At 48.0% G+C, this 22605-nt stretch overlaps 1 protein-coding gene across 4 annotated transcripts in view; it reads left to right on the top strand.

Moving 5' to 3' along the window:
• DACH2 (dachshund family transcription factor 2) overlaps positions 1-22605 on the top strand; it is a 330161-nt gene that overhangs the window by 158547 nt on the left and 149009 nt on the right. For all 4 annotated transcript variants that reach the window (XM_040442443.1, XM_040442441.1, XM_040442440.1 and 1 more), the window contains exon 3: positions 8334-8465. In XM_040442443.1, coding sequence (XP_040298377.1) covers positions 8334-8465 — 132 coding nt within the window. The remainder of the gene's footprint in view (positions 1-8333; positions 8466-22605) is intronic.

Raw genomic sequence — 22605 nt, 5'->3', positions numbered from 1 at the left:
CTGGGGTGCAGCCTCCCTGATAAGAGGGGGTATCCCAGTGTTGGGGGCCCGGGGGTGAGGACCCTGCAGAGTAACAATGTGACGAGCGCCATCATTCCCGTCTCCTGTTTGTGATTACGTCGGATTATTACGGCCGGACATTATAAGAGACGCCTCAGGTCCGGTCACAGTCCCCTCTCCTCTGATGTGTCCGGGGCCGGAGTTATACCTTCTGTCCTCCATGTCTTAGATGAGGAGACTGGAGCAGGGAGATAACAATCAGTCCGTGGTCAGGAGGCCGTGGGCCAGGACCTCGCATTTTATTCATCACGATTGAAGAGACAGCGGCTTGAAGAAATTCCAAGACTCCATGTTTGCTCTGCTGAATAATGGCATCTGCCTCATTAATGGGTCTGCAAAGTGGGATGGATGGGAGGGGGGCCTCGTCCTGTAAAGAGGGACGAATCGGGGGATGGGAGGGGGGCCTCGTCCTGTAAAGAGGGACGAATCGGGGGATGGGAGGGGGGCCTCGTCCTGTAAAGAGGGACGAATCGGGGGATGGGGGGTGGCCTCGTCCTGTAAAGAGGGACGAATCGGGGGATGGGAGGGGGGGCCTCGTCCTGTAAAGAAGGAATAATCGGGGGATAGGAGGGGGGCCTCGTCCTGTAAAGAGGGATGAATCGGGGGATGGGAGGGGGGCCTCGTCCTGTAAAGAGGGACGAATCGGGGGATGGGAGGGGGGCCTCGTCCTGTAAAGAGGCACGAATCGGGGAATGGGAGGGGGGCCTCGTCCTGTAAAGAAGGAATAATCGGGGGATAGGAGGGGGGCCTCGTCCTGTAAAGAGGGACGAATCGGGGGATGGGAGGGGGGCCTCGTCCTGTAAAGAGGCACGAATCGGGGAATGGGAGGGGGGCCTCGTCCTGTAAAGAAGGAATAATCGGGGGATAGGAGGGGGGCCTCGTCCTGTAAAGAGGGACGAATCGGGGAATGGGAGGGGGGCCTCGTCCTGTAAAGAGGGATGAATCGGGGGATGGGAGGGGGGACTCGTCCTGTAAAGAGGGACGAATCGGGGAATGGGAGGGGGGCCTCGTCCTGTAAAGAGGCACGAATCGGGGGGATGGGGGGTGGCCTCATCCTGTAAAGTGGAAATAATCGGGGGGATGGGAGGGGGGCCTCGTCCTGTAAAATGGGACAAATTTGGGGGATGGGGGCCTCATCCTGTAAAGATGGACGAATCGGGGGGGTGGGAGGGGGGCCTCGTTCTGTAAAGTGGGAATAATCGGGGAATAAGAGGGGGGCCTCGTCCTGTAAAGAGGGATGAATCGGGGGGTGGCCTCATCCTGTAAAGTGGGAATAATCGGGGGATGGGAGGGGGTCCTCGTCCTGTAAAGAGGGACGAATCGGGGGATGGGAGGGGGGCCTCGTCCTGTAAGGAGGGACGAATCGGGGGATGGGAGGGGGGCCTAGTCCTGTAAGGAGGGACGAATTGGGGGGATGGGGGCCTCGTCCTGTAAAGAGGGACGACTAGAGGGATGGGAGGGGGGCCTCGTCCTGTAAAGTGGGATGAATCGGATCGGGGGGATGGGGGTGACCTCATCCTGTAAAATGGGAATAATTGGGGGACACGAGTGGGGTCCTTGTCCTGTTAAGGGGGGGGAAGGGGGGTGACCTCGTCCTGTAAAGTGGGACGAATCGGAGGATGGGGGGTGACTTCGTCCTGTAAAGAGGGATGAATCGGGGGATATGAACGGGGGCCTAGTCCTGTATTGAGGGATGAATCGGGGGATGGGGGGGTGACCTCGTCCTGTAAAGCCCTCTTTAGAACATCTCTAGGGCCTGTATCATGACTGTAGCAGCTGTGGAATTTCTTTCTATGGCTCCAAAATATAAAATTAACCAAATTTTCATTGTACTGTTAAAATCAGTCCAAACTGATTCCTCCTCCTGTACTGACCTCACCAGAGCAACACAGACCCTGAACAAGCAGGGAATGGAGAGAGGTGGCTGGATGGGGAGCGATGCTCTGGAGTATAATAAAGGATGTAACTAATGATCAATGCAGAATGTGTATTGTAATGTGTGTGTATATAAATATATTAGTGACTCCACCAGCAGAATAGTGAGTGCAGCTCTGGAGTATAATACAGGATGTAACGCAGGATCAGTACAGGATAAGTAATGTATGTACACAGTGACTGCACCAGCAGAATAGTGAGTGCAGCTCTGGAGTATAATACAGGATGTACCTCAGGATCAGTACAGGATAAGTAATGTATGTACACAGTGACTGCACCAGCAGAATAGTGAGTGCAGCTCTGGAGTGTAATACAGGATGTAACTCAGGATCAGTACAGGATAAGTAATGTATGTACACAGTGACTGCACCAGCAGAATAGTGAGTGCAGCTCTGGAGTATAATACAGGATGTAACTCAGGATCAGTGCAGGATAAGTAATGTATGTACACAGTGACTCCACCAGCAGAATAGTGAGTGCAGCTCTGGAGTATAATACAGGATGTAACGCAGGATCAGTACAGGATAAGTAATGTATGTACACAGTGACTGCACCAGCAGAATAGTGAGTGCAGCTCTGGAGTATAATACAGGATGTAACTCAGGATTAGTACAGGATAAGTAATGTATGTACACAGTGATTGCACCAGCAGAATAGTGAGTGCAGCTCTGGAGTATAATACAGGATGTAACTCAGGATCAGTACAGGATAAGTAATGTATGTACACAGTGACTGCACCAGCAGAATAGTGAGTGCAGCTCTGGAGTATAATACAGAATGTAACTCAGGATCAGTACAGGATAAGTAATGTATGTACACAGTGACTGCACCAGCAGAATAGTGAGTGCAGCTCTGGAGTATAATACAGGATGTAACTCAGGATCAGTACAGGATAAATAATGTATGTACACAGTGACTCCACCAGCAGAATAGTGAGTGCAGCTCTGCAGTATATTACAGGATGTAACTCAGGATCAGCACAGGATAAGTAATGTATGTACACAGTGACTGCACCAGCAGAATAGTGAGTGCAGCTCTGGAGTATAATACAGGATCAGTAATGTATGTACAGGGTTATATTGTAATCTATTTGAGGTTCCGGTTCCTCTATCTCAGTCGTGTGATGATGAGTTTTTCCTCTTTTTCTTCACACGTCTGTAAATTGCTTGTTTTATTAAATCCCTTTTTCCGTCCTTGGTTTTTTATATTTTCTAGAGTAAAGTTCAGCAAGAATTCGCACTAAGTGTCTGTTTACTCAGAGAAGAGTCTGGTGCGGATGGCAGATGGCGCGATCCCCCGGTGCCCCGGCCACTTATAGGAGCACCAGTATTAATAATGTAACGAGGACGCCATCAATCTGCGCTCAGACCAATCTAGCAGATGAGGCAGAACTTTATATTTCCATAATGGAGATTACATCCGAAAATGTTACTGATTGTTTTGTTTTATGGACCTCCCGAGTTTATTCTGGAAAACACAGATTGAGAAATGTCATCAATGTCGGTGTGCGAGAGCGGAGAGTCCGGAATTACACCGATTAGATGGCGACGTGCGATGGAGGTGCAGGATTTAGCTTCTGTTCATCAGAGCAGTGTAGGGTTGATCCTTCTGAGTAAAATGATTTCTGTCTTGTGAAAATCAGAAAAAAAAGACTTCTGTTATTTATGCAAATGAGGTCTTGATTGCCCAGAGGGGAGGGGCCTAGCCCTTTAGTTGAGCGAAGTCTCCTCTCCCCAAATAATACAGGAACCCCTTTTTTGTTGCATCTTTGTTATTTTTCTAAGAAAATTTTACATTTAAAAAAATTATAATTTCAGCGCTGGAATAATATCATAAACTGAATAGTTAAAAAAAAAAGAATTTCCCCAGAAGTTCATACCAATGGATAAGAATGGACCCTGTGTAATGCATCTTCTCTCCTGTGGGGGCACTGCAGGGAAACAACACTTACTGCCCGGTTTCCCCACAGATTGTAACTGATTGCGTGATTCCAGCGATTCCCGTTACTGCTCCTGTATAGCAGAATATTGCAGGACAACGGGGACTGTAACAATGTATCAGCTCAGATCAGCAGAAGACTGTAACAATGTATCATCTCAGATCAGAAGACTATAATAATGTATCAGATCAGCAGAAGACTGTAACAATGTATTATCTCAGATCAGCAGAAGACTGTAATAATGTATCATCTCAGATCAGCAGAAGACTGTAATAATGTATCAGATCAGCAGAAGACTGTAACAATGTATCATCTCAGATCAGCAGAAGACTATAATAATGTATCAGATCAGCAGAAGACTGTAACAATGTATCATCTCAGATCAGCAGAAGACTGTAATAATGTATCAGATCAGCAGAAGACTGTAACAATGTATCATCTCAGATCAGCAGAAGACTGTAATAATGTATCAGATCAGCAGAAGACTGTAACAATGTATCATCTCAGATCAGCAGAAGACTGTAATAATGTATCAGATCAGCAGAAGACTGTAACAATGTATCATCTCAGATCAGCAGAAGACTATAATAATGTATCAGATCAGCAGAAGACTGTAACAATGTATCATCTCAGATCAGCAGAAGACTATAATAATGTATCAGATCAGCAGAAGACTGTAACAATGTATCATCTCAGATCAGCAGAAGACTGTAATAATGTATCATCTCAGATCAGCAGAAGACTGTAATAATGTATCAGATCAGCAGAAGACTGTAATAATGTATCAGATCAGCAGAAGACTGTAACAATGTATCATCTCAGATCAGCAGAAGACTGGAATAATGTATCAGATCAGCAGAAGACTGTAATAATGTATTATCTCAGATCAGCAGAAGACTGTAATAATGTATCAGATCAGATCAGCAGAAGACTAACAATGTATCATCTCAGATCGGCAGAAGACTGTAATAATGTATCAGATCAGCAGAAGACTAATAATGTATCAGATCAGCAGAAGACTGTAACAATGTATCATCTCAGATCAGCAGAAGACTGTAATAATGTATCAGATCAGCAGAAGACTGTAATAATGTATCAGATCAGCAGAAGACTGTAATAATGTATCAGATCAGCAGGAGAAGACTGTAATAATGTATCAGATCAGCAGGAGACTTTAATAATGTATCAGCTCAGATCCCAGTCTTCTCACCTGTTCCTCTCAGGTCTTTGGTGGACTTCCCCTTTAAGTGTGGCTCAGATTTCCAGATTCTTTGGCCCCCGCCTGTGATGATGTATGGGGCGTCGCACTGCTGATGGGGTTAGGACCTCGTCTTAAAGAATTTACATTAAGATTTCCTTGAAGCCATTGTTCCCCCAGCATTATAAATTATCGGACATTTTTCACTGAATTACGAGCGTTCGCCTCTTGTGGTGTTTTGGGAAGAATTACTGCCCCCCTCTTTTCCTGGTTGAGGTTCCGACGTTGCCAACTTTAAATGAACGCTGATGAATTTAATATGGAACCGGCGTCCGCTGCGGCAGTCATTACTCGCAGACATCAGCCGCGTCTATTAAACGGCCACACACACTGTTATTCAGATTACAGGAAGATGGCAGAACTGTCACAAGTATCAGCTCAATGCTAAAATAACAGTCGCCTAATATCATCATTGCTAAACTCTTATAGGGGAGCACGCAGCCGTAGCACCTGGGCCCTGGTGTCATAGGGGCCCGAAGCCCTTCTACCGTATAAGAAGACACCAGTATTAGAAGTTATACCTGGTAGATGCAGATGCCTCCATTAAGGCATAGTATTGTATTGGGAAAACTCCTAGAAGGGATATTCCGTGGACCCTCAGCCCAAGGTTTACTGTGTAATACTGTTAATAGTCCATGCACTGCAGCCTCCCTCTGTCTGGGGTTATAGTGTTCATTCTGAGCCTCCTGGTTCTTAAATAGAATTCCAGAAATATGGGACAGTAACCACTCTGTGCGGTTAAGAATGGCGCAGATCACAATGCAGGGTCTGTGGAAGTCCGGGTGACACAATGGCCGCCATCACCCAGCACCAGAACCGTAATGTACAGGGCTCATTGTGTTCCCTCGATGGCTCACGGAATCTGCCGTTAATAGCAAGAATCACCGCGCCAATTCACCTCAGTCATGATCTCACGTAAAAGTGAAATAAAACCTAAAACCGGATCCGAGCGAGATGAAAAGGCAGATGTGCGCGTCCCCTTTCATCTCCAGCCTTTTTGATCTCAACTTTGCAACTTTCTTTAAGACAAAGGGAAAAACAAAAAAAAACATAAAAACTGCCCTAATGAGACAATCGGACAAGTCATCGAGGTGAGCATGGGGAACGCGGGGCTTCTTCGAGTGGCAGAGAAAAGAAAGGGTTAAAAGACTCAAAAATGAAACAAACACAAAGAGAAACAAAAATGAAACAGTAAGGCCTCTTTCACACGGGCGTCCCGGATTTGCTCCGGATGCGTCGCGTGTGCATTTCCGGAAACCCAGGCGAGTGCGCAGGCAATTTCAGTCAGTTTTGACTGCGATTGCGTTGCGTTGTTCAGTTTTTTCCGCGCGAGTGCAATGCATTTTGCACACGCGTGATAAAAAACTGAATGTGGTATCCAGACCCGAACCCGGACTTCTTCACTGGGTCCGGTGTTGTGTAGATTTTATTATTTTCAGGACCTGCCAAAGGACCTTTGATGATGTAATCGCGCTCACCACGTGGTGACGTCAGCACAGGTCCTTCTGAATGAAGATAGAAGGTCCTTTTGCAGATCCTGAAAGAAGAAGCAAGAAGACGATGCCGGCTGCGCGAACAAGTGGATGAGGTGAGTTAATTTTTTTATTTTTTTTTAACCCCTCAAGGCACATTTTACTAAGCATTCTGTAATAAGAACCATGTTATAAGGGTAAAATAATACAATCTACAGACCACACAAAATGCATTGCACTCACGCGGAAAAAACGTAACAATGCAATTGCAGTCAAAACTGACTGAAATTGCGTGCGCACTCGCGCGGGTTTCCCGCAATGCACAGGCCACGCATCGGGAGCAAATCCGGGACGCCCGTGTGAAAGAGGCCTAACAGTTCCATCATCCGTTCCACTCACCTCCTATATCCTGGGGGAAGTCACCCAGCTTTCCCAAAACCTCTGAGCGGTGAGAATTTGTTGGCAAGGTTCTAGAGACGTAGAATCGACATTTTGAAATATCTGTGGAGCTGCGGCAGTTTGTAAAGATTTTTGGCCGGATTCACATTCTTTCTTTTAGTAGCTTTTAATTTATTTTTATTTTTTACCGGTTACATTAAAGGGGTCCTCCAGTTATATTAAGTATAGGGGATAACTATTAGATGGGTGGGGGTCCAGCGCTGCTCTCCACTGTCTCTGAAACTACCATAGAAATGGTAGAAAGTGTTGAAAAACCATTGAAATAAATGGCGTTAGAAATAGCGCGTGCGACGCAGCACGCCGGAAAGACGGAATGCTTTCCCTTCTCCTGTACCGCAGTGTGGCCGGGCCTGGTGTACGGGTCAGCAGAGTCATGACCCCATTGTCAGCCGTGATGGAGGACGCCCGGGTGGTCACCCGACTTTCCCATCTTCATAAAGAGATGAGGACGAGCGCAGACTTTGTTATTACCATTGACCTGTGTCATTGTCCTCGGGACGGTCCAGCAGAAATCAGGACCGGCAACTATGTATTTGCTGGAGAATTCCGGATCTTAAAGGGAAATTGATCAGAACCTTCTTCATCGTCCCCGCCCCGAGCCGTAATCTCATACATGTGGACCCCCCCAAACACTTCGATTAATTAAGTTGTTCTCTTGATAAAGGGCTCAGTCTGTAGCAGATTTAAAGGGCCAGTCTCCTGTAAATAAAGCTTCATCGTTGTGCCACCAAAAGTTCTACCGCTTTCTAATACATTTTGTTTCAATTCTTAACTGTTGTAAGATCTCTGCTTGCTCTCGGTTAATGAGAATATTAATGCTTTTTTCTTTTTATAAACTAGAAATGCCCATCCTGACCTGAGACTTCTCACAGCTGAATGTTTGCTACAGTTTTTTCCAGTCAAGAAAATCCTCTGGGAGCTTTGTAGTTAAGGCTGATGAGATTTATCTGTACTGATACATTGTAACAGCCTATCAGGATAGGAGAGAGATTTGTGCTGCTCACAGAGGATACAATTGTAACAAACCCTCAGCTGTGAGGATTATTAGATAGGGAGTGTTGTATGGCTTAGACTTCTAGGAGGGCAGTGGAGCACAGCATGTCTGATACTCCAGTCACATCCAGAGCTGCAGTCAGCCTCGTGCTCGTTTTCTGGAGCTGTGCAGATGATGCGACCTCCTGCCTGATGACTGTTTCCTCTCTTCCCTCAGGGCTCACGGCAGCGGCGATGGCGGAGGCCATGAAACTCCAGAAGATGAAGCTGATGGCTATAAGCAGCCTTCACGGGAGTGGCAGCCAGAACGGGACGGAGTCCGAGAACGAAGAACTCAACTCTAACGCAGGTAAGTGGCTGTAACGGCGCGTAGAGGTGCGGCCGGCGAGCACCACCTGCTGTTTACGGATCCACTTCAGTAATTCACAGATTCCCTTCATTATTTGGGTTATGGCATCATGAAAAGTTCTGTAACTTTCTAATTTAGTTTGTGTTTTAATTCTTCACCATTTTTAAGATCTCTACTTGCTGTCAGTGAATGGAGATATTATTATGTACAATTATAATCAGAAAATCTATCCCGACTCAGCACTTCTCTCTGTTGAGGGTTTGTTACAATGTATCTGGAATGACTCTCACTTTTTCTTGCAACTGTACTTATATTAGTATGTGAACCCCTTGGAATGATATGGATTTCTGCACAAATTGGTCATAAAATGTGATCTGATCTTCATCTAAGTCACAACAATAGACAATCACAGTCGGCTTAAACTAATAACACACAAAGAGTTAAATGTTACCATGTTTTTATTGAACACACCATGTAAACATTCACAGTGCAGGTGGAAAAAGTATGTGAACCCCTAGACTAATGACATCTCCAAGAGCTAATTGGAGTGAGGTGTCAGCCAACTGGAGTCCAATCAATGAGATGAGATTGGAGGTGTTGGTTACAGCTTTCCTGTCCTATAAAAAACACACACCAGTTCTGGGTTTGCTTTTCACAAGAAGCATTGCCGGATGTGAATGATGCCTCGCACAAAAGAGCTCTCAGAAGACCTACGATTAAGAATTGTTGACTTGCAAAAAGCTGGAAAGGGTTATAAAAGTATCTCCAAAAGCCTTGCTGTTCATCAGTCCACGGTAAGACAAATTGTCTATAAATGGAGAAAGTTCAGCACTGCTGCTACTCTCCCTAGGAGTGGCCGTCCTGTAAAGATGACTGCAAGAGCACAGCGCAGACTGCTCAATGAGGTGAAGAAGAATCCTAGAGTGTCAGCTAAAGACTTACAAAAGTCTCTGGCATATGCTGACATCCCTGTTAGTGAATCTACGATACGTAAAACACTAAACAAGAATGGATTTCATGGGAGGATACCACAGAGGAAGCCACTGCTGTCCAAAAAAACATTGCTGCACGTTTACAGTTTACACAAGAGCACCTGGATGTTCCACAGCAGAACTGGCAAAATATTCTGTGGACAGATGGAACCAAAGTGGAGTTGTTTGGAAGAAACACACAACACTATGTGTGGAGAAAAAGAGGCACAGCACACCAACATAAAAACCTCATCCCAACTGTGAAGTATGGTGGTGGGGGGGGGGGCATCATGGTTTGGGGCTGCTTTGCTGCGTCAGGGTCTGGACGGATTGTTATCATCGAAGGAAAAATGAATTCCCAAGTTTATCAAGACATTTTGCAGGAGAACTTAAAGAGGACCTTTCACCAGAGGAAAGCCTCTAAACTAACTATACAGAAGTGTAGAGCGGCGCCCAGGGATCCCGCTGCACTTACTGTTATCCCCGGGCGCCGATCCGTTCGCCCTGTATAGCCTCCGGTATGTAAGTAGTTAGGCTCCACCCACTTGATCCTGCCGGCGTCTTCTTCTCCTATGCTGTAGCGCTGGCCAATCGCAGCGCTCAGCTCATAGCCGCTCTACACTTCTGTATAGTTAGTTTAGAGGCTTTCCTCTGGTGAAAGGTCCTCTTTAAGGCCATCTGTCCACCAGCTGAAGCTCAACAGAAGATGGGTGTTGCAACAGGACAGCGACCCAAAGCATAGAAGTAAATCAACAACAGAATGGCTTAAAGGGTTTCTGTCACCCCACAAAACTCATATTTTTTTTTTGGATAGTTATATTCCTTATAGCGCGATATAGGAGAAAATAATAGTCTTACTTACTTTCATGCGGCCGATTCTTTAGAAAACGAAGTTTTATAATATGTAAATCAGGGCTCTACCAGCAAGTAGGGCGTCTACTTGCTGGTAGCCGCAGCAGAAAACCGCCTCCTCGCCGTGTTGATTGACAGGGCCAGCCGTGATCTCCTCCTCCAGCCGGCCCTGTCAGTATTTCAAAAATCGCGCGCCTCTGGTCATTCGGCGCAGGCGCTCTGAGATCAGGAGGCTCGTCTCCTCAGCACTCCCTCAGTGCGCCTGCACCGATGACATCACCGAAATAGAAGACGTCATCGGCGCAGGCGCACTGAGGGAGTGCTGAGGAGACGAGCCTCCTGATCTCAGAGCGCCTGCGCCGAATGACCAGAGGCGCGCGATTTTTGAAATACTGACAGGGCCGGCCGGAGGAGGAGATCACGGCTGGCCCTGTCAATCAACACGGCGAGGGGGCGGATTTCTGCTGCGGCTACCAGCAAGTAGACGCCCTACTTGCTGGTAGAGACCGGATTTACATATTATAAAACTTTGTTTTCTAAAGAATCGGCCGCATGAAAGTAAGTAAGACTATTATATTCTCCTATATCGCACTATAAGGAATATAACTATCCAAAAAAAAAAAAAAGAGTTTTGTGGGGTGACAGAAACCCTTTAAACAGAAGAAAATCCGCCTTCTGGAGTGGCCCAGTCAGAGTCCTGACCTCAACCCGATGGAGATGCTGTGGCATGACCTCAAGAAAGCGATTCACACCAGACATCCCAAGAATATTGCTGACCTGAGACAGTTCTGTAAAGAGGAATGGTGAAGAATTACTCCTGACCGTTGTGCACGTCTGATCTGCAACTACAGGAAACGTTTGGGGGAAGTTATTGCTGCCAAAGGAGGTTCAACCAGTTATTAAATCCAAGGGTTCACATACTTTTTCCACCTGCACTGTGAATGTTTACATGGTGTGTTCAATAAAAACATGGTAACATTTAACTCTTTGTGTGTTATTGGTTTAAGCAGACTGTGATTGTCTATTGTTGTGACTTAGATGAAGATCAGATCACATTTTATGACCAATTTGTGCAGAAATCCAGATCATTCCAAAGGGTTCACATACTTTTTCTTGCAACTGCATATATTACAGTGTATACATATTGTGTATATAACCTCTCTTCAGTATATACAGGGATGTGTATAATCATATCGGGGGGCTCAGGACATGGAAGCCCTGCCTTGTGCTGAGGGTTTGTTACAATGTATCTACTAGACTCTCACTAATATAATGACTGTATATTGCACTGTATATAGGTTGTATATAACCCCTCATCAGTATATACACAGTCATACAGGGGGCTCAGGACATGGAAGCCACACCGCTGCTGCCAAGCTTACAGCTGCACATGGGCCCTCATGCCCAGGGGGCCCCTCTTGTCCCCCACACTCTTATTACTAGAGGGCCCCAATTACATGTTTGATGGATCGGCTTCACTATGTAAGTGACCCCCATAGCCGGTAACGTTGTGCTGGGGTCTCAGTCTGGGCCCCCCACTACAGACGCACAGAATTTCTCTTTCTCCCGCCTCAGACACTTGTTCATCTGCGTCTCTATTGCGTTCGTCGTTTGCTCCGAGATGAGTCGACTACAAGGTGACCTTTGTTTTGTTTCAGAAATGGAAACCTGTGACCAATATGGCGTCTCTCATTGCTCTAGTAATCTATTATGCAGAGAGGCTTCCAGCTGAGGCCCCGGGCCCTACGGAGACGTCCTCGCGCTCTGCATGAAATCCTGCATTTACCGGAACTTACCTGACTGGCGGCTCGGGCAGCGGACTGTCCGCAATATAACAGAGCCCGCTGCTCCCCATGACATTAGGTGGAGCTGCTCTTAAAGGAGCCGATCGCTCTGTGTGGTTTTGATCGATTCCCGTGCAGGTCTCAAATCGAACCTCTGCGCCCCGAAGTGAATAAACCTGAAGCGGGAGGTTAATAAACTCCTGCAGAAAATAGTCAGAAGGGATTGAAATCACATTAACATTCTGACCAGGGTGGAGGTGATAGAGAAAGGGCCTATCGTTCTGTTCAGCCTGATCTTCCTGGTTCATAACTGCAGTGAAGACTGACACTTAGGCAGTTATGTAGAAGAGAGGGGGAAGTCTGGAATATATCGCTACACAATAATGGCTAAATCTACAGGTCCGTCGTAATAACGAGACAACCAAAATGACCGATCATTACAGAAAAACGAAATGTTCTTTCTCTTGCTGCAGCTTTAAATGTGAAGCAGCCAGAAATTTTGCGTGTAACTGATTCATGCCACGTGCTCTGAACCAATCAGATGTCTCCTTGTTTTCCTGCTCCCCTTGCCTCTCACACCATGCAGCCACACAGGATCAGAGAGAGAGAAGCTGCAGCTGTGTCCCCAGGCTCAGAGAGAGAGAGAAGCTGCAGCTGTGTCCTCAGGCTCAGAGAGAGAGAGAAGCTGCAGCTGTGTCCTCTGGCTCAGAGAGAGAGAGAGAGAAGCTGCAGCTGTGTCCTCTGCCTCAGAGAGTGAGAGAGAAGCTGCAGCTATGTCCTCTGCCTCAGAGAGTGAGAGAGAGAAGCTGCAGCTGTGTCCTCTGGCTCAGAGAGAGAGAGAAGCTGCAGCTGTGTCCTCTGGCTCAGAGAGAGAGAGAGAGAAGCTGCAGCTGTGTCCTCTGCCTCAGAGAGTGAGAGAGAAGCTGCAGCTGTGTCCTCTGCCTCAGAGAGTGAGAGAGAAGCTGCAGCTATGTCCTCTGCCTCAGAGAGTGAGAGAGAGAAGCTGCAGCTGTGTCCTCTGGCTCAGAGAGAGAGAGAAGCTGCAGCTGTGTCCTCTGGCTCAGAGAGAGAGAGAGAGAAGCTGCAGCTGTGTCCTCTGCCTCAGAGAGTGAGAGAGAAGCTGCAGCTGTGTCCTCTGCCTCAGAGAGTGAGAGAGAAGCTGCAGCTGTGTCCTCTGCCTCAGAGAGAGAGAGAGAGAAGCTGCAGCTGTCTCCCAGGTTTAGAGAATGAGAACCTGCAGCCACGTCCCCCAGGTTCATAGAGAGAGAGAGAGAGAGAGAGAGAATCTGCAGCTGTGTCCCTCAGGCTCAGAGAGAAAGAAAGAGAAGCTGCAGATGTGGCCCTCAGGCTTAGAGAGAGAGAAGCTGCAGCTGTGGCCCCCAGGTTTAGAGAATGAGAACCTGCAGCCACGTCCCCCAGGTTCATAGAGAGAGAGAGAGAGAATCTGCAGCTGTGTCCCTCAGGCTCAGAGAGAAAGAAAGAGAAGCTGCAGATGTGGCCCTCAGGCTTAGAGAGAGAGAAGCTGCAGCTGTGGCCCCCAGGCTCAGAGAGAGAATCTGCAGCTGTGTCCCCTAGGCTCATAGAGAGAGAGAGAGAGAGTGAGAAGCTGCAGCTGTGTCTCCCAGGCTCATAGAGAAAGAAGCTTTAGCTGTGTCCTCAGGCTCAGAGAGAGAGAGAAGCTGCAGCTGTGTCCCCCAGGCTCAGAGAGAGAGAGAGAAGCTTCAGCTGTGTCCCCTAGGCTCATAGAGAGAGAGAGAGAAGCTTCAGCTGTGTCCCCTAGGCTCATAGAGAGAGAGAGAAGCTTCAGCTGTGTCCCCTAGGCTCATAGAGAGAGAGAGAAGCTGCAGCTGTGTCCCCATGGTGAGAAAGAGAGAAGCTGCAGCTGTGTCTCCGGGCTCAGAGAGAGAAGCTGCAGCTATGACCCCAAGGTTTAGAGAACAAGAACCTGCAGCCACATCCCCCAGGCTCAGAGAGAGAGAGAAGCTGCAGCTATGTCCTCTGCCTCAGAGAGAGAGAGAGAGAAGCTGCAGCTGTGTCCTCTGGCTCAGAGAGAGAGAGAGAAGCTGCAGCTGTCTCCCAGGTTTAGAGAATGAGAACCTGCAGCCACGTCCCCCAGGTTCATAGAGAGAGAGAGAGAGAGAGAATCTGCAGCTGTGTCCCTCAGGCTCAGAGAGAAAGAAAGAGAAGCTGCAGATGTGGCCCTCAGGCTTAGAGAGAGAGAAGCTGCAGCTGTGGCCCCCAGGTTTAGAGAATGAGAACCTGCAGCCACGTCCCCCAGGTTCATAGAGAGAGAGAGAGAGAGAATCTGCAGCTGTGTCCCTCAGGCTCAGAGAGAAAGAAAGAGAAGCTGCAGATGTGGCCCTCAGGCTTAGAGAGAGAGAAGCTGCAGCTGTGGCCCCCAGGCTCAGAGAGAGAATCTGCAGCTGTGTCCCCTAGGCTCATAGAGAGAGAGAGAGAGAGAGTGAGAAGCTGCAGCTGTGTCTCCCAGGCTCATAGAGAAAGAAGCTTTAGCTGTGTCCTCAGGCTCAGAGAGAGAGAGAAGCTGCAGCTGTGTCCCCCAGGCTCAGAGAGAGAGAGAGAGAAGCTTCAGCTGTGTCCCCTAGGCTCATAGAGAGAGAGAGAGAAGCTTCAGCTGTGTCCCCTAGGCTCATAGAGAGAGAGAGAAGCTTCAGCTGTGTCCCCTAGGCTCATAGAGAGAGAGAGAAGCTGCAGCTGTGTCCCCATGGTGAGAAAGAGAGAAGCTGCAGCTGTGTCTCCGGGCTCAGAGAGAGAAGCTGCAGCTATGACCCCAAGGTTTAGAGAACAAGAACCTGCAGCCACATCCCCCAGGCTCAGAGAGAGAGAGAAGCTGCAGCTGTGTCCCCAAGGCTCAGAGATAGAGAGAGAGAGAATCTGCAGCTGTCTCCCAGGCTCAGAGAGAGAGAAGCTGCAGCTGTGTCCCCAGGCTCAGAGAGAGAGAAGCTGCAGCTATGGCCTCCAGGTTTAGAGAACGAGAACCTGCAGCCACGTCCCCCAGGCTCATAGAGAGAGAGAGAGAGAGTAACTGCAGCTGTGTCCTCAGGCTCAGAGAGAGAGAGAAGCTGCAGATGTGGCCCCCAGGCTTAGAGAGAGAAGCTGCAGCTGTGGCCCCCAGGCTTAGAGAGAGAGCGAAACTGCAGCTGTGTGTCACGGATGGTGTACAGGAAACAAGACAATACAATATGAACAATGACTCACTGGATCCACAACTAAGGAACAAAAGGGAGACCCCTGCAAGAGACCTGCCGCTCTCCCTTATTGCTCAGCCTATGCGACCACCCCAAAGGTGGATGGGCGCATATCCACGTACCTCGACTATCTTACACCTGATGATCCTTCAATAGTGAGGGGACACGACCATCGGCTCCCTACACAGACACAGAGGGAGTCAGGGTCACCTGGATCCAGAAAACAGAAAATCATAAATACATAAACAGCACTTATCTTGCAGACGACTGGGGACTGTGGACTGAGAACTAGGAACAGCATGCACACACACACTCCAGGAAGTTGTATAAGCCGCACACTACTGCATTCTGGGGAGGAACTTAAAGGGCAGCAATCAGTCCAACTGCATGACAGCTGAGATAGACTAACGAGATGAGGAACTTAACCAAAACAAAGAAACTCAAGGAGGAGGATCTGGAAAGCTCCTGTCAGAGCTTCTCAACTGTCTGGTTGTGACAGTCCCCCTCCCTCTACGAGTGGACTCCGGACACTCAGGGCCCACCTTCTCAGGATGGGACCTATGGAAAGCCCTGATGAGACGAGTGGCCTTAATGTCCGTCACTGGGACCCACATCCTCTCCTCAGGACCATAACCCTCCCAATGAACGAGGTACTGGAGGGAACCGCGGACAAGACGAGAATCCACAATCCTAGAGACCTGAAATTCAAGATTTCCATCAACCATAATCGGAGGAGGAGGCAAAGGCGAGGGTACAATAGGTTGAACATAAGGTTTCAATAAGGACTTGTGAAAAACATTATGGATCTTCCAAGTCTGAGGAAGATCAAGACGGTAGGCAACAGGATTGATGACAGACAGGATCTTTTAAGGCCCAATAAACCTAGGACCCAACTTCCAGGAGGGAACCTTCAATTTGATATTCTTGGTAGACAACCACACCAGATCACCAACATTCAGGTCCGGACCAAGCACACGTCTCCTATCCGCCACACGCTTATATCTCTCACTCATGCTCTTTAGATTATCCTGAATCTTTTGCCAAATAGATGACAAAGACGAGGAGAATCTGTCCTCATCAGGTAAACCAGAAGACCCCTCTCCCGAGAAAGTCCCAAACTGCGGATGAAACCCATATGCACCAAAAAATGGTGACTTATCAGAGGACTCCTGACGACGGTTATTTAAAGCAAACTCAGCAAGGGACAAAAAAGAACACCAATCCTCCTGATTCTCCAACACAAAACAGCGCAGATATGTCTCCAGATTCTGATTGACGCGCTCTGTCTGGCCATTCGACTGCGGGTGGAAAGCAGAAGAGAATGACAACCGAACCCCCAAGCGAGAACAGAAAGCCTTCCAGAATCTGGAAACAAACTGCGTGCCCCTATCAGAGACTATGTCTGAAGGAATACCATGCAATTTGACAATGTGGTCAATAAATGCCTGAGCCAGCGTCTTAGCATTGGGCAAACCAGGAAAAGGGATAAAATGCACCATTTTGCTAAAACGGTCCACCACCACCAGAATCACAGTCTTCCCCGAGGAACGAGGCAAGTCTGTTATGAAGTCCATGGACAGATGTGTCCAAGGACGGGAAGGAATGGGTAAGGGAAGGAGAGGACCTGATGGCCGTGAATGAGGGACTTTGGCACGAGCGCAAGTCTCGCAAGCTGCCACAAAACCCTCAACCGACTTACGAAGCGCAGGCCACCAGAATCTCCGAGCGATGAGCTCCAGTGTGGCTCTTGCCCCCGGGTGCCCAGCAAGAACCGTATCGTGGTGTTCCTTAAAAATCTTGTGTCTCAAAGCGAGAGGCACAAACAACCTCCCAGGAGGACAAAGATCAGGAGCCTCTGACTGGGCTGCCTGCACCTCTGCCTCCAATTCAGGAAAAAGAGCAGAGACGACCACCCCTTCAGCCAAAATGGGACCCGGGTCTTCAAAATTCCCACCTCCCGGAAAACAACGTGACAGGGCATCTGCCTTCACATTCTTAACCCCAGGGCGGAACGTGACAACAAAATTAAACCTTGAAAAGATCAAAGACCATCTGGCCTGTCTCGGGTTCAGACGCTTGGCTGACTCCAAGTAGGCCAGATTTTTATGGTCAGTAAACACGGTAATAGGGTGTCTGGCTCCCTCTAGCCAATGGCGCCATTCCTCAAAAGCCAACTTGATGGCCAACAATTCCCTATCTCCCACATCATAATTTCTCTCTGCGGAGGAGAGTTTCTTTGAGAAAAAGGCACACGGTTGCCATTTGGCAGGAGAGGAACCCTGAGACAAGACCACACCCACCCCTACCTCAGAAGCATCAACCTCAACTATGAAGGGTAACGAAATATCAGGTTGTACCAGGATGGGAGCGGAAGCAAAACTCTCCTTGATATTAGAAAAGGCCTTACGCGCCTCTACCGACCAGGAAGAAAAATCTACCCCCTTTCTGGTCATATCAGTGAGTGGTTTAACAACAGAGGAATAATTCAAAATAAATTTCCTGTAATAATTGGCAAAACCCAAAAACCCCATCAGCGCCTTCTGATTCTCAGGAAGCTCCCACTCAAGCACAGCGCGGACCTTCTCGGGGTCCATGCGAAAACCAGAAGCGGAGAGAAGAAACCCCAGAAATTGAATCTCCGGAACCGCAAACACACATTTTTCCAGTTTCGCGTATAATTTATTCTCCCGCAGAATGAGCAAGACCTGACGTAAGTGTTCCTTATGAGTCTTGAAATCAGGAGAAAAAATCTAAATGTCATCCAAATACACTAATACAAATTTTCCCATTGAATGATAAAAAATGCTGTTCACGAAATGCTGAAAAACGGCTGGGGCATTCATCAAACCAAAAGGCATAACCAAATTCTCAAAATGGCCCTCAGGGGTATTGAAAGCCGTCTTCCATTCGTCTCCTTCTCTGACCCTAACCAGGTTGTATGCCCCTCTTAGGTCTAATTTGGAAAAGACTTTCGCCCCAACAACCTGGTTAAACAGGTCCGGGATCAGAGGAAGCGGATAAGGATCACGAATAGTGATACTGTTCAGCTCCCTGAAATCCAGACAAGGTCTTAAAGAACCATCTTTTTTCTTAACAAAGAAAAAAACAGCGGCAACAGGTGACTTCGAGGGTCGTATGTGTCCTTTTCTCAGACTCTCAGAGATATAAGCCCGCATAGCGACCCTCTCAGGTTGGGAGAGATTGTATAAACGAGATTTAGGCAGCTTGGCGCCTGGGATGAGATTAATAGGGCAATCATACTCCCTGTACGGAGGTAAACCCTGAACTCCACTCTCAGAGAAGACATCCAAAAATTCAGAGAGGAAAGGTGGTACAGTCTTAGTAGAAACCTCAGAAACAGATGTCATGAGGCAAATCTCTCTGCAAAAGTCACTCCAACCATTTATTTGCCTCGCTTGCCAATCAATGGTGGGGTTATGTTTAGTGAGCCAGGGTAGCCCCAACACTAGAGGAGTAGGCAAACCGCTAAGGACGAAACATGACACATCCTCAACATGAGCATCACTCACAATTAAACGGATATTGTGAACTATGCCCTTTAATGATTTCTGAGAAAGTGGAGCTGAATCAATAGCAAAAACAGGAATATCCTTTCCCAAAGTGCATACCTGGAAACCATAAGTTATAGCAAATTGATTATCAATGAGATTGACAGCTGCTCCACTATCCACAAAAATCTCACAAAAAATGCTTTTGCTCTCTAGCGCCACCCTAGCAGGCAGGACAAAACGGGAACTACAAGCAAACGGAAAACCTTCAATTTCCGCCTCAACCCTGCCAATAGTAACAGACGGAACATTTTTAAAAGATTTTTTCCTTTTAGTTTCTTTATTACTCCCAGAAAACTGCCTGAATCTCCTAGAGGGACAAACATTTGCCAAATGATTTATACCTCCACAACAAAAACAAACCCTCCCATGCGGGCTGAATCTTCTATTGTCAGAGGCAATCAACCCCAGCTGCATGGACTCCTGCTCAGAAGGAGCTGACAGCGACTGAGACCCCTGCGCACAGAATGAGACCGCTGCACTGTCCCGGGACTGAGTATGACAGGAAGGAGAGATCTCTCCTCTCTCTCTAAGACGCCTGTCAATACGAACGGCCTGAGACATAGAAGAATCCAAGGAGGTAGGTCTCTCATGAAAGGCAAATGCATCTTTCAATCTCTCTGAAAGACCATGGCAAAATTGACTTCTGAGTGCAGCATCATTCCAACCCGTATCTGCTGCCCATCTCCGAAATTCTGAGCAGTATATCTCTGCGGATTGTTTACCCTGGCATAACAGACGTAGTCTAGACTCAGCCAGAGCAATACGATCCGGATCATCATATATCTGACCCAGGGCTAAAAAGAATTCATCCACTGAACGGAGGGGCCGTGCCCCCTCCGGCAGCGAAAAGGCCCAGGATTGAGCGTTACCCCTGAGCAGCGATATAATGATCCCCACCCTCCGTTCTTCATCACCAGAGGAATGGGGAAGAAGGCGAAAATGGAGTTTGCAAGCCTCTCTAAACGCACAAAATACTCACTACCCCCGGAGAACGTATCCGGGAGCGAGATCTTAGGCTCAGAACAAACTCCATGAACGCAAGCTGAACCGGTCACTTGAAACTGAGAAAAAGTCTTACGGAGATCAGCTACCTCCAATGAAAGACCCTGGAAGCGCTCAGCCAAAAGTGAAACCGGATCCATGCTTGAGACGGTTTTGGCGGCTTATAATGTCACGGATGGTGTACAGGAAACAAGACAATACCATATAAACAATGTCTCTCTGGATCCACAAATAAGGAACAAAAGGGAGACCCCTGCAAGAGACCTGCCGCTCTCCCTTATTGCTCAGCCTATGCGACCACCCCAAAAGTGGATGGGCGCATATCCACGTACCTCGACTATCTTACACCTGATGACCCTACAATAGTGAGGGGACACGACCACCGGCTCCCTACACAGACACGGAGGGAGTCAGGGTCACCTGGATCCAGAAAACAGAAAATCATAAATACATAAACAGAACTTATCTTGCAGACGACTGGGGACTGTGGACTGAGAACTAGGAACAGCATGCACACACACTCCAGGAAGTTGTATAAGCCGCACACTACTGCATTCTGGGGAGGAACTTAAAGGGCAGCAATCAGTCCAACTGCATGACAGCTGAGATAGACTAACGAGATGAGGAACTTAACCAAAACAAAGAAACTCAAGGAGGAGGATCTGGAAAGCTCCTGTCAGAGCTTCTCAACTGTCTGGTTGTGACACTGTGTCCCCAAGGCTCAGAGAGAGAGAATCTGCATCTGTGTCCCCCAGGCTCAGAGAGAGAGAAGCTGCAGCTGTGTCCCCCAGGCTCATAGAGAGAGAGAGAAGATGCAGCTGTGTGCCCCAGGCTCAGAGAGAGAGAAGCTGCAGCTTTGTCCCCCAGGCTCAAAGAGAGAGATAGAGAATCTACAGCTGTGTCCCCCAGGCCAGGGGCGTAGCTATAGGGGGTGCAGAGGTAGCAGTCGCTACCGGGCCCAGGAGCCTGAGGGGCCCAAATACCCTTGTGCCACATAAGAAGACACTGGTATTATAGAAAATGTATGCAAGTTACACCTCTGGCTGGAAAGAAGGGGTTAGGTTAAGAATTTGGTATGGAGGAGGGGGGGTGCAGTTTCAATTTTTGCCTCATGCAGCACAAAGTTTTGAGGGAAGGGGGGCCCAAGCTGAACTCTTGCACCAGTGCCCATGAGCCTTTAGTTACGCCCCTGCCCCAGGCTCAGAGAGAGTGAAGCTTCAGCTGTCTCCCCTAGGCTCAGAGAGAGAGAAGCTGCAGCTGTGGCCCTCAGGTTTAGAGAACGAGAACCTGCAGCCACGTTCCCCAAGCTTAAAGAGAGAGAGAGAGAGAGCAGCTGCATCTGTGTCCCCAAGGCTCAGAGAGAGAGAGAAGCTGCAGATGTGGCCCCCAGGCTTAGAGAGAGAGAGAAGCTCCAGCTGTGTCCCCCCCCCCCCCCCCCCCCGCTCAGAGAGAGAGAGAGAGAAGCTGCAGCTGTGTGTCCCCCGGCTCATAGAGAGAGAAGCTGCAGCTGTGGCCCCCAGGCTCATAGAGAGAGAAAAGCTCCAGCTGTGTCCCCCCCCCCCCCCCTGCTCAGAGAGAGAGAGAGAGAGAGAAGCTGCAGCTGTGTGTCCCCCGGCTCATAGAGAGAGAAGCTGCAGCTGTGGCCCCCAGGCTCAGAGAGAGAGAAGCTGTGCCCCCCCTTCCTCCTCCCTGTTCTCATGTACTTTGCTACAGACGGATACAGTTTTTCAGTTACATTATCTGCTGTTAATGGATGAACCATTCATACGTTCTTGAGGATGTTAGCTGCTGCACCCCCTGGAGACCCTTCTCTCTGGGGGTCAATAACTTAAATCACAACAGCAGCGCCCGCCCGCCCTTGTCTGCGGCAGCGCACTGAATTGCCTCCTTTATGCACAGCATCTAATTTAGCTGAGATTGAACTCCGTCCGTTTATTTCTGTTTATTTCTAAGAAGTAACAAGAAAACAAGCGAATAACTCGTCTCGTCACCAGGCGACATTTTCTTCATGTGACCCGCGAGCAGCTGAATGACTCCCGCAAGCGACGAGACGGTGAAATAATAAAAGCTTAAACTACTCAGTGTTTATTTCCTTATTTTCTTCCTGCATATTTGGAAACAAAGAAAATCAAAGAATTGATAGAAAAGCAGAATAAAAGGCGTGGGATCCTGGAATCGGGGGCTGCGCGGAGTACGGGAGATAATGGCTGGAGCGTGACTCCGCATCTAGATATGAAGCCTGAAGAACGTCTCACAGATCGCGCTCCATTCAACTCTGAATGAGAAACTCTGTGTTTTATTGTTTTAGGAAATGTGTGTGCCGCCGCCGCCGCGCTCGCCACCGTGTAATCCGTCAGTAAAGTTACGGCGGCGCAGAACTGCCGGGAATTAATGGCTCAGTGATTCCACTGGGAATCAGAACTTGCAAATCTGCGTACTCCGTAACTTAGCCGCACCGCGCTCGTTCGAGAAGAGCGAGGCTTTCACATCAAAGTCTCTCCGCAGTCGTTTTGTAGAAATATCTGTACAATGTTGCAGACATCTGTTGCTTACTGGATCTTAAAGGGCTTCTGTCACCCCACTAAACTCTTTTTTATTTTTTTTGTGTACTTCTAATCCCTATCCTGCCATATTGCCATACATTATGTTATTAATAATTTTCGTTCAGTAGATTTAGCAAAAAACGTACTTTTATGATATGCTAATTACCTTTCTACCAGCAAGTAGGGCGTCTACTTGCTGGTAGCAGCCGC

Source organism: Bufo bufo, chromosome 8 (genome assembly GCF_905171765.1).
Source record: "Bufo bufo chromosome 8, aBufBuf1.1, whole genome shotgun sequence".
Lineage (NCBI taxonomy): Eukaryota > Metazoa > Chordata > Amphibia > Anura > Bufonidae > Bufo > Bufo bufo.
This window is presented reverse-complemented; position numbering and strand designations above follow the sequence as displayed.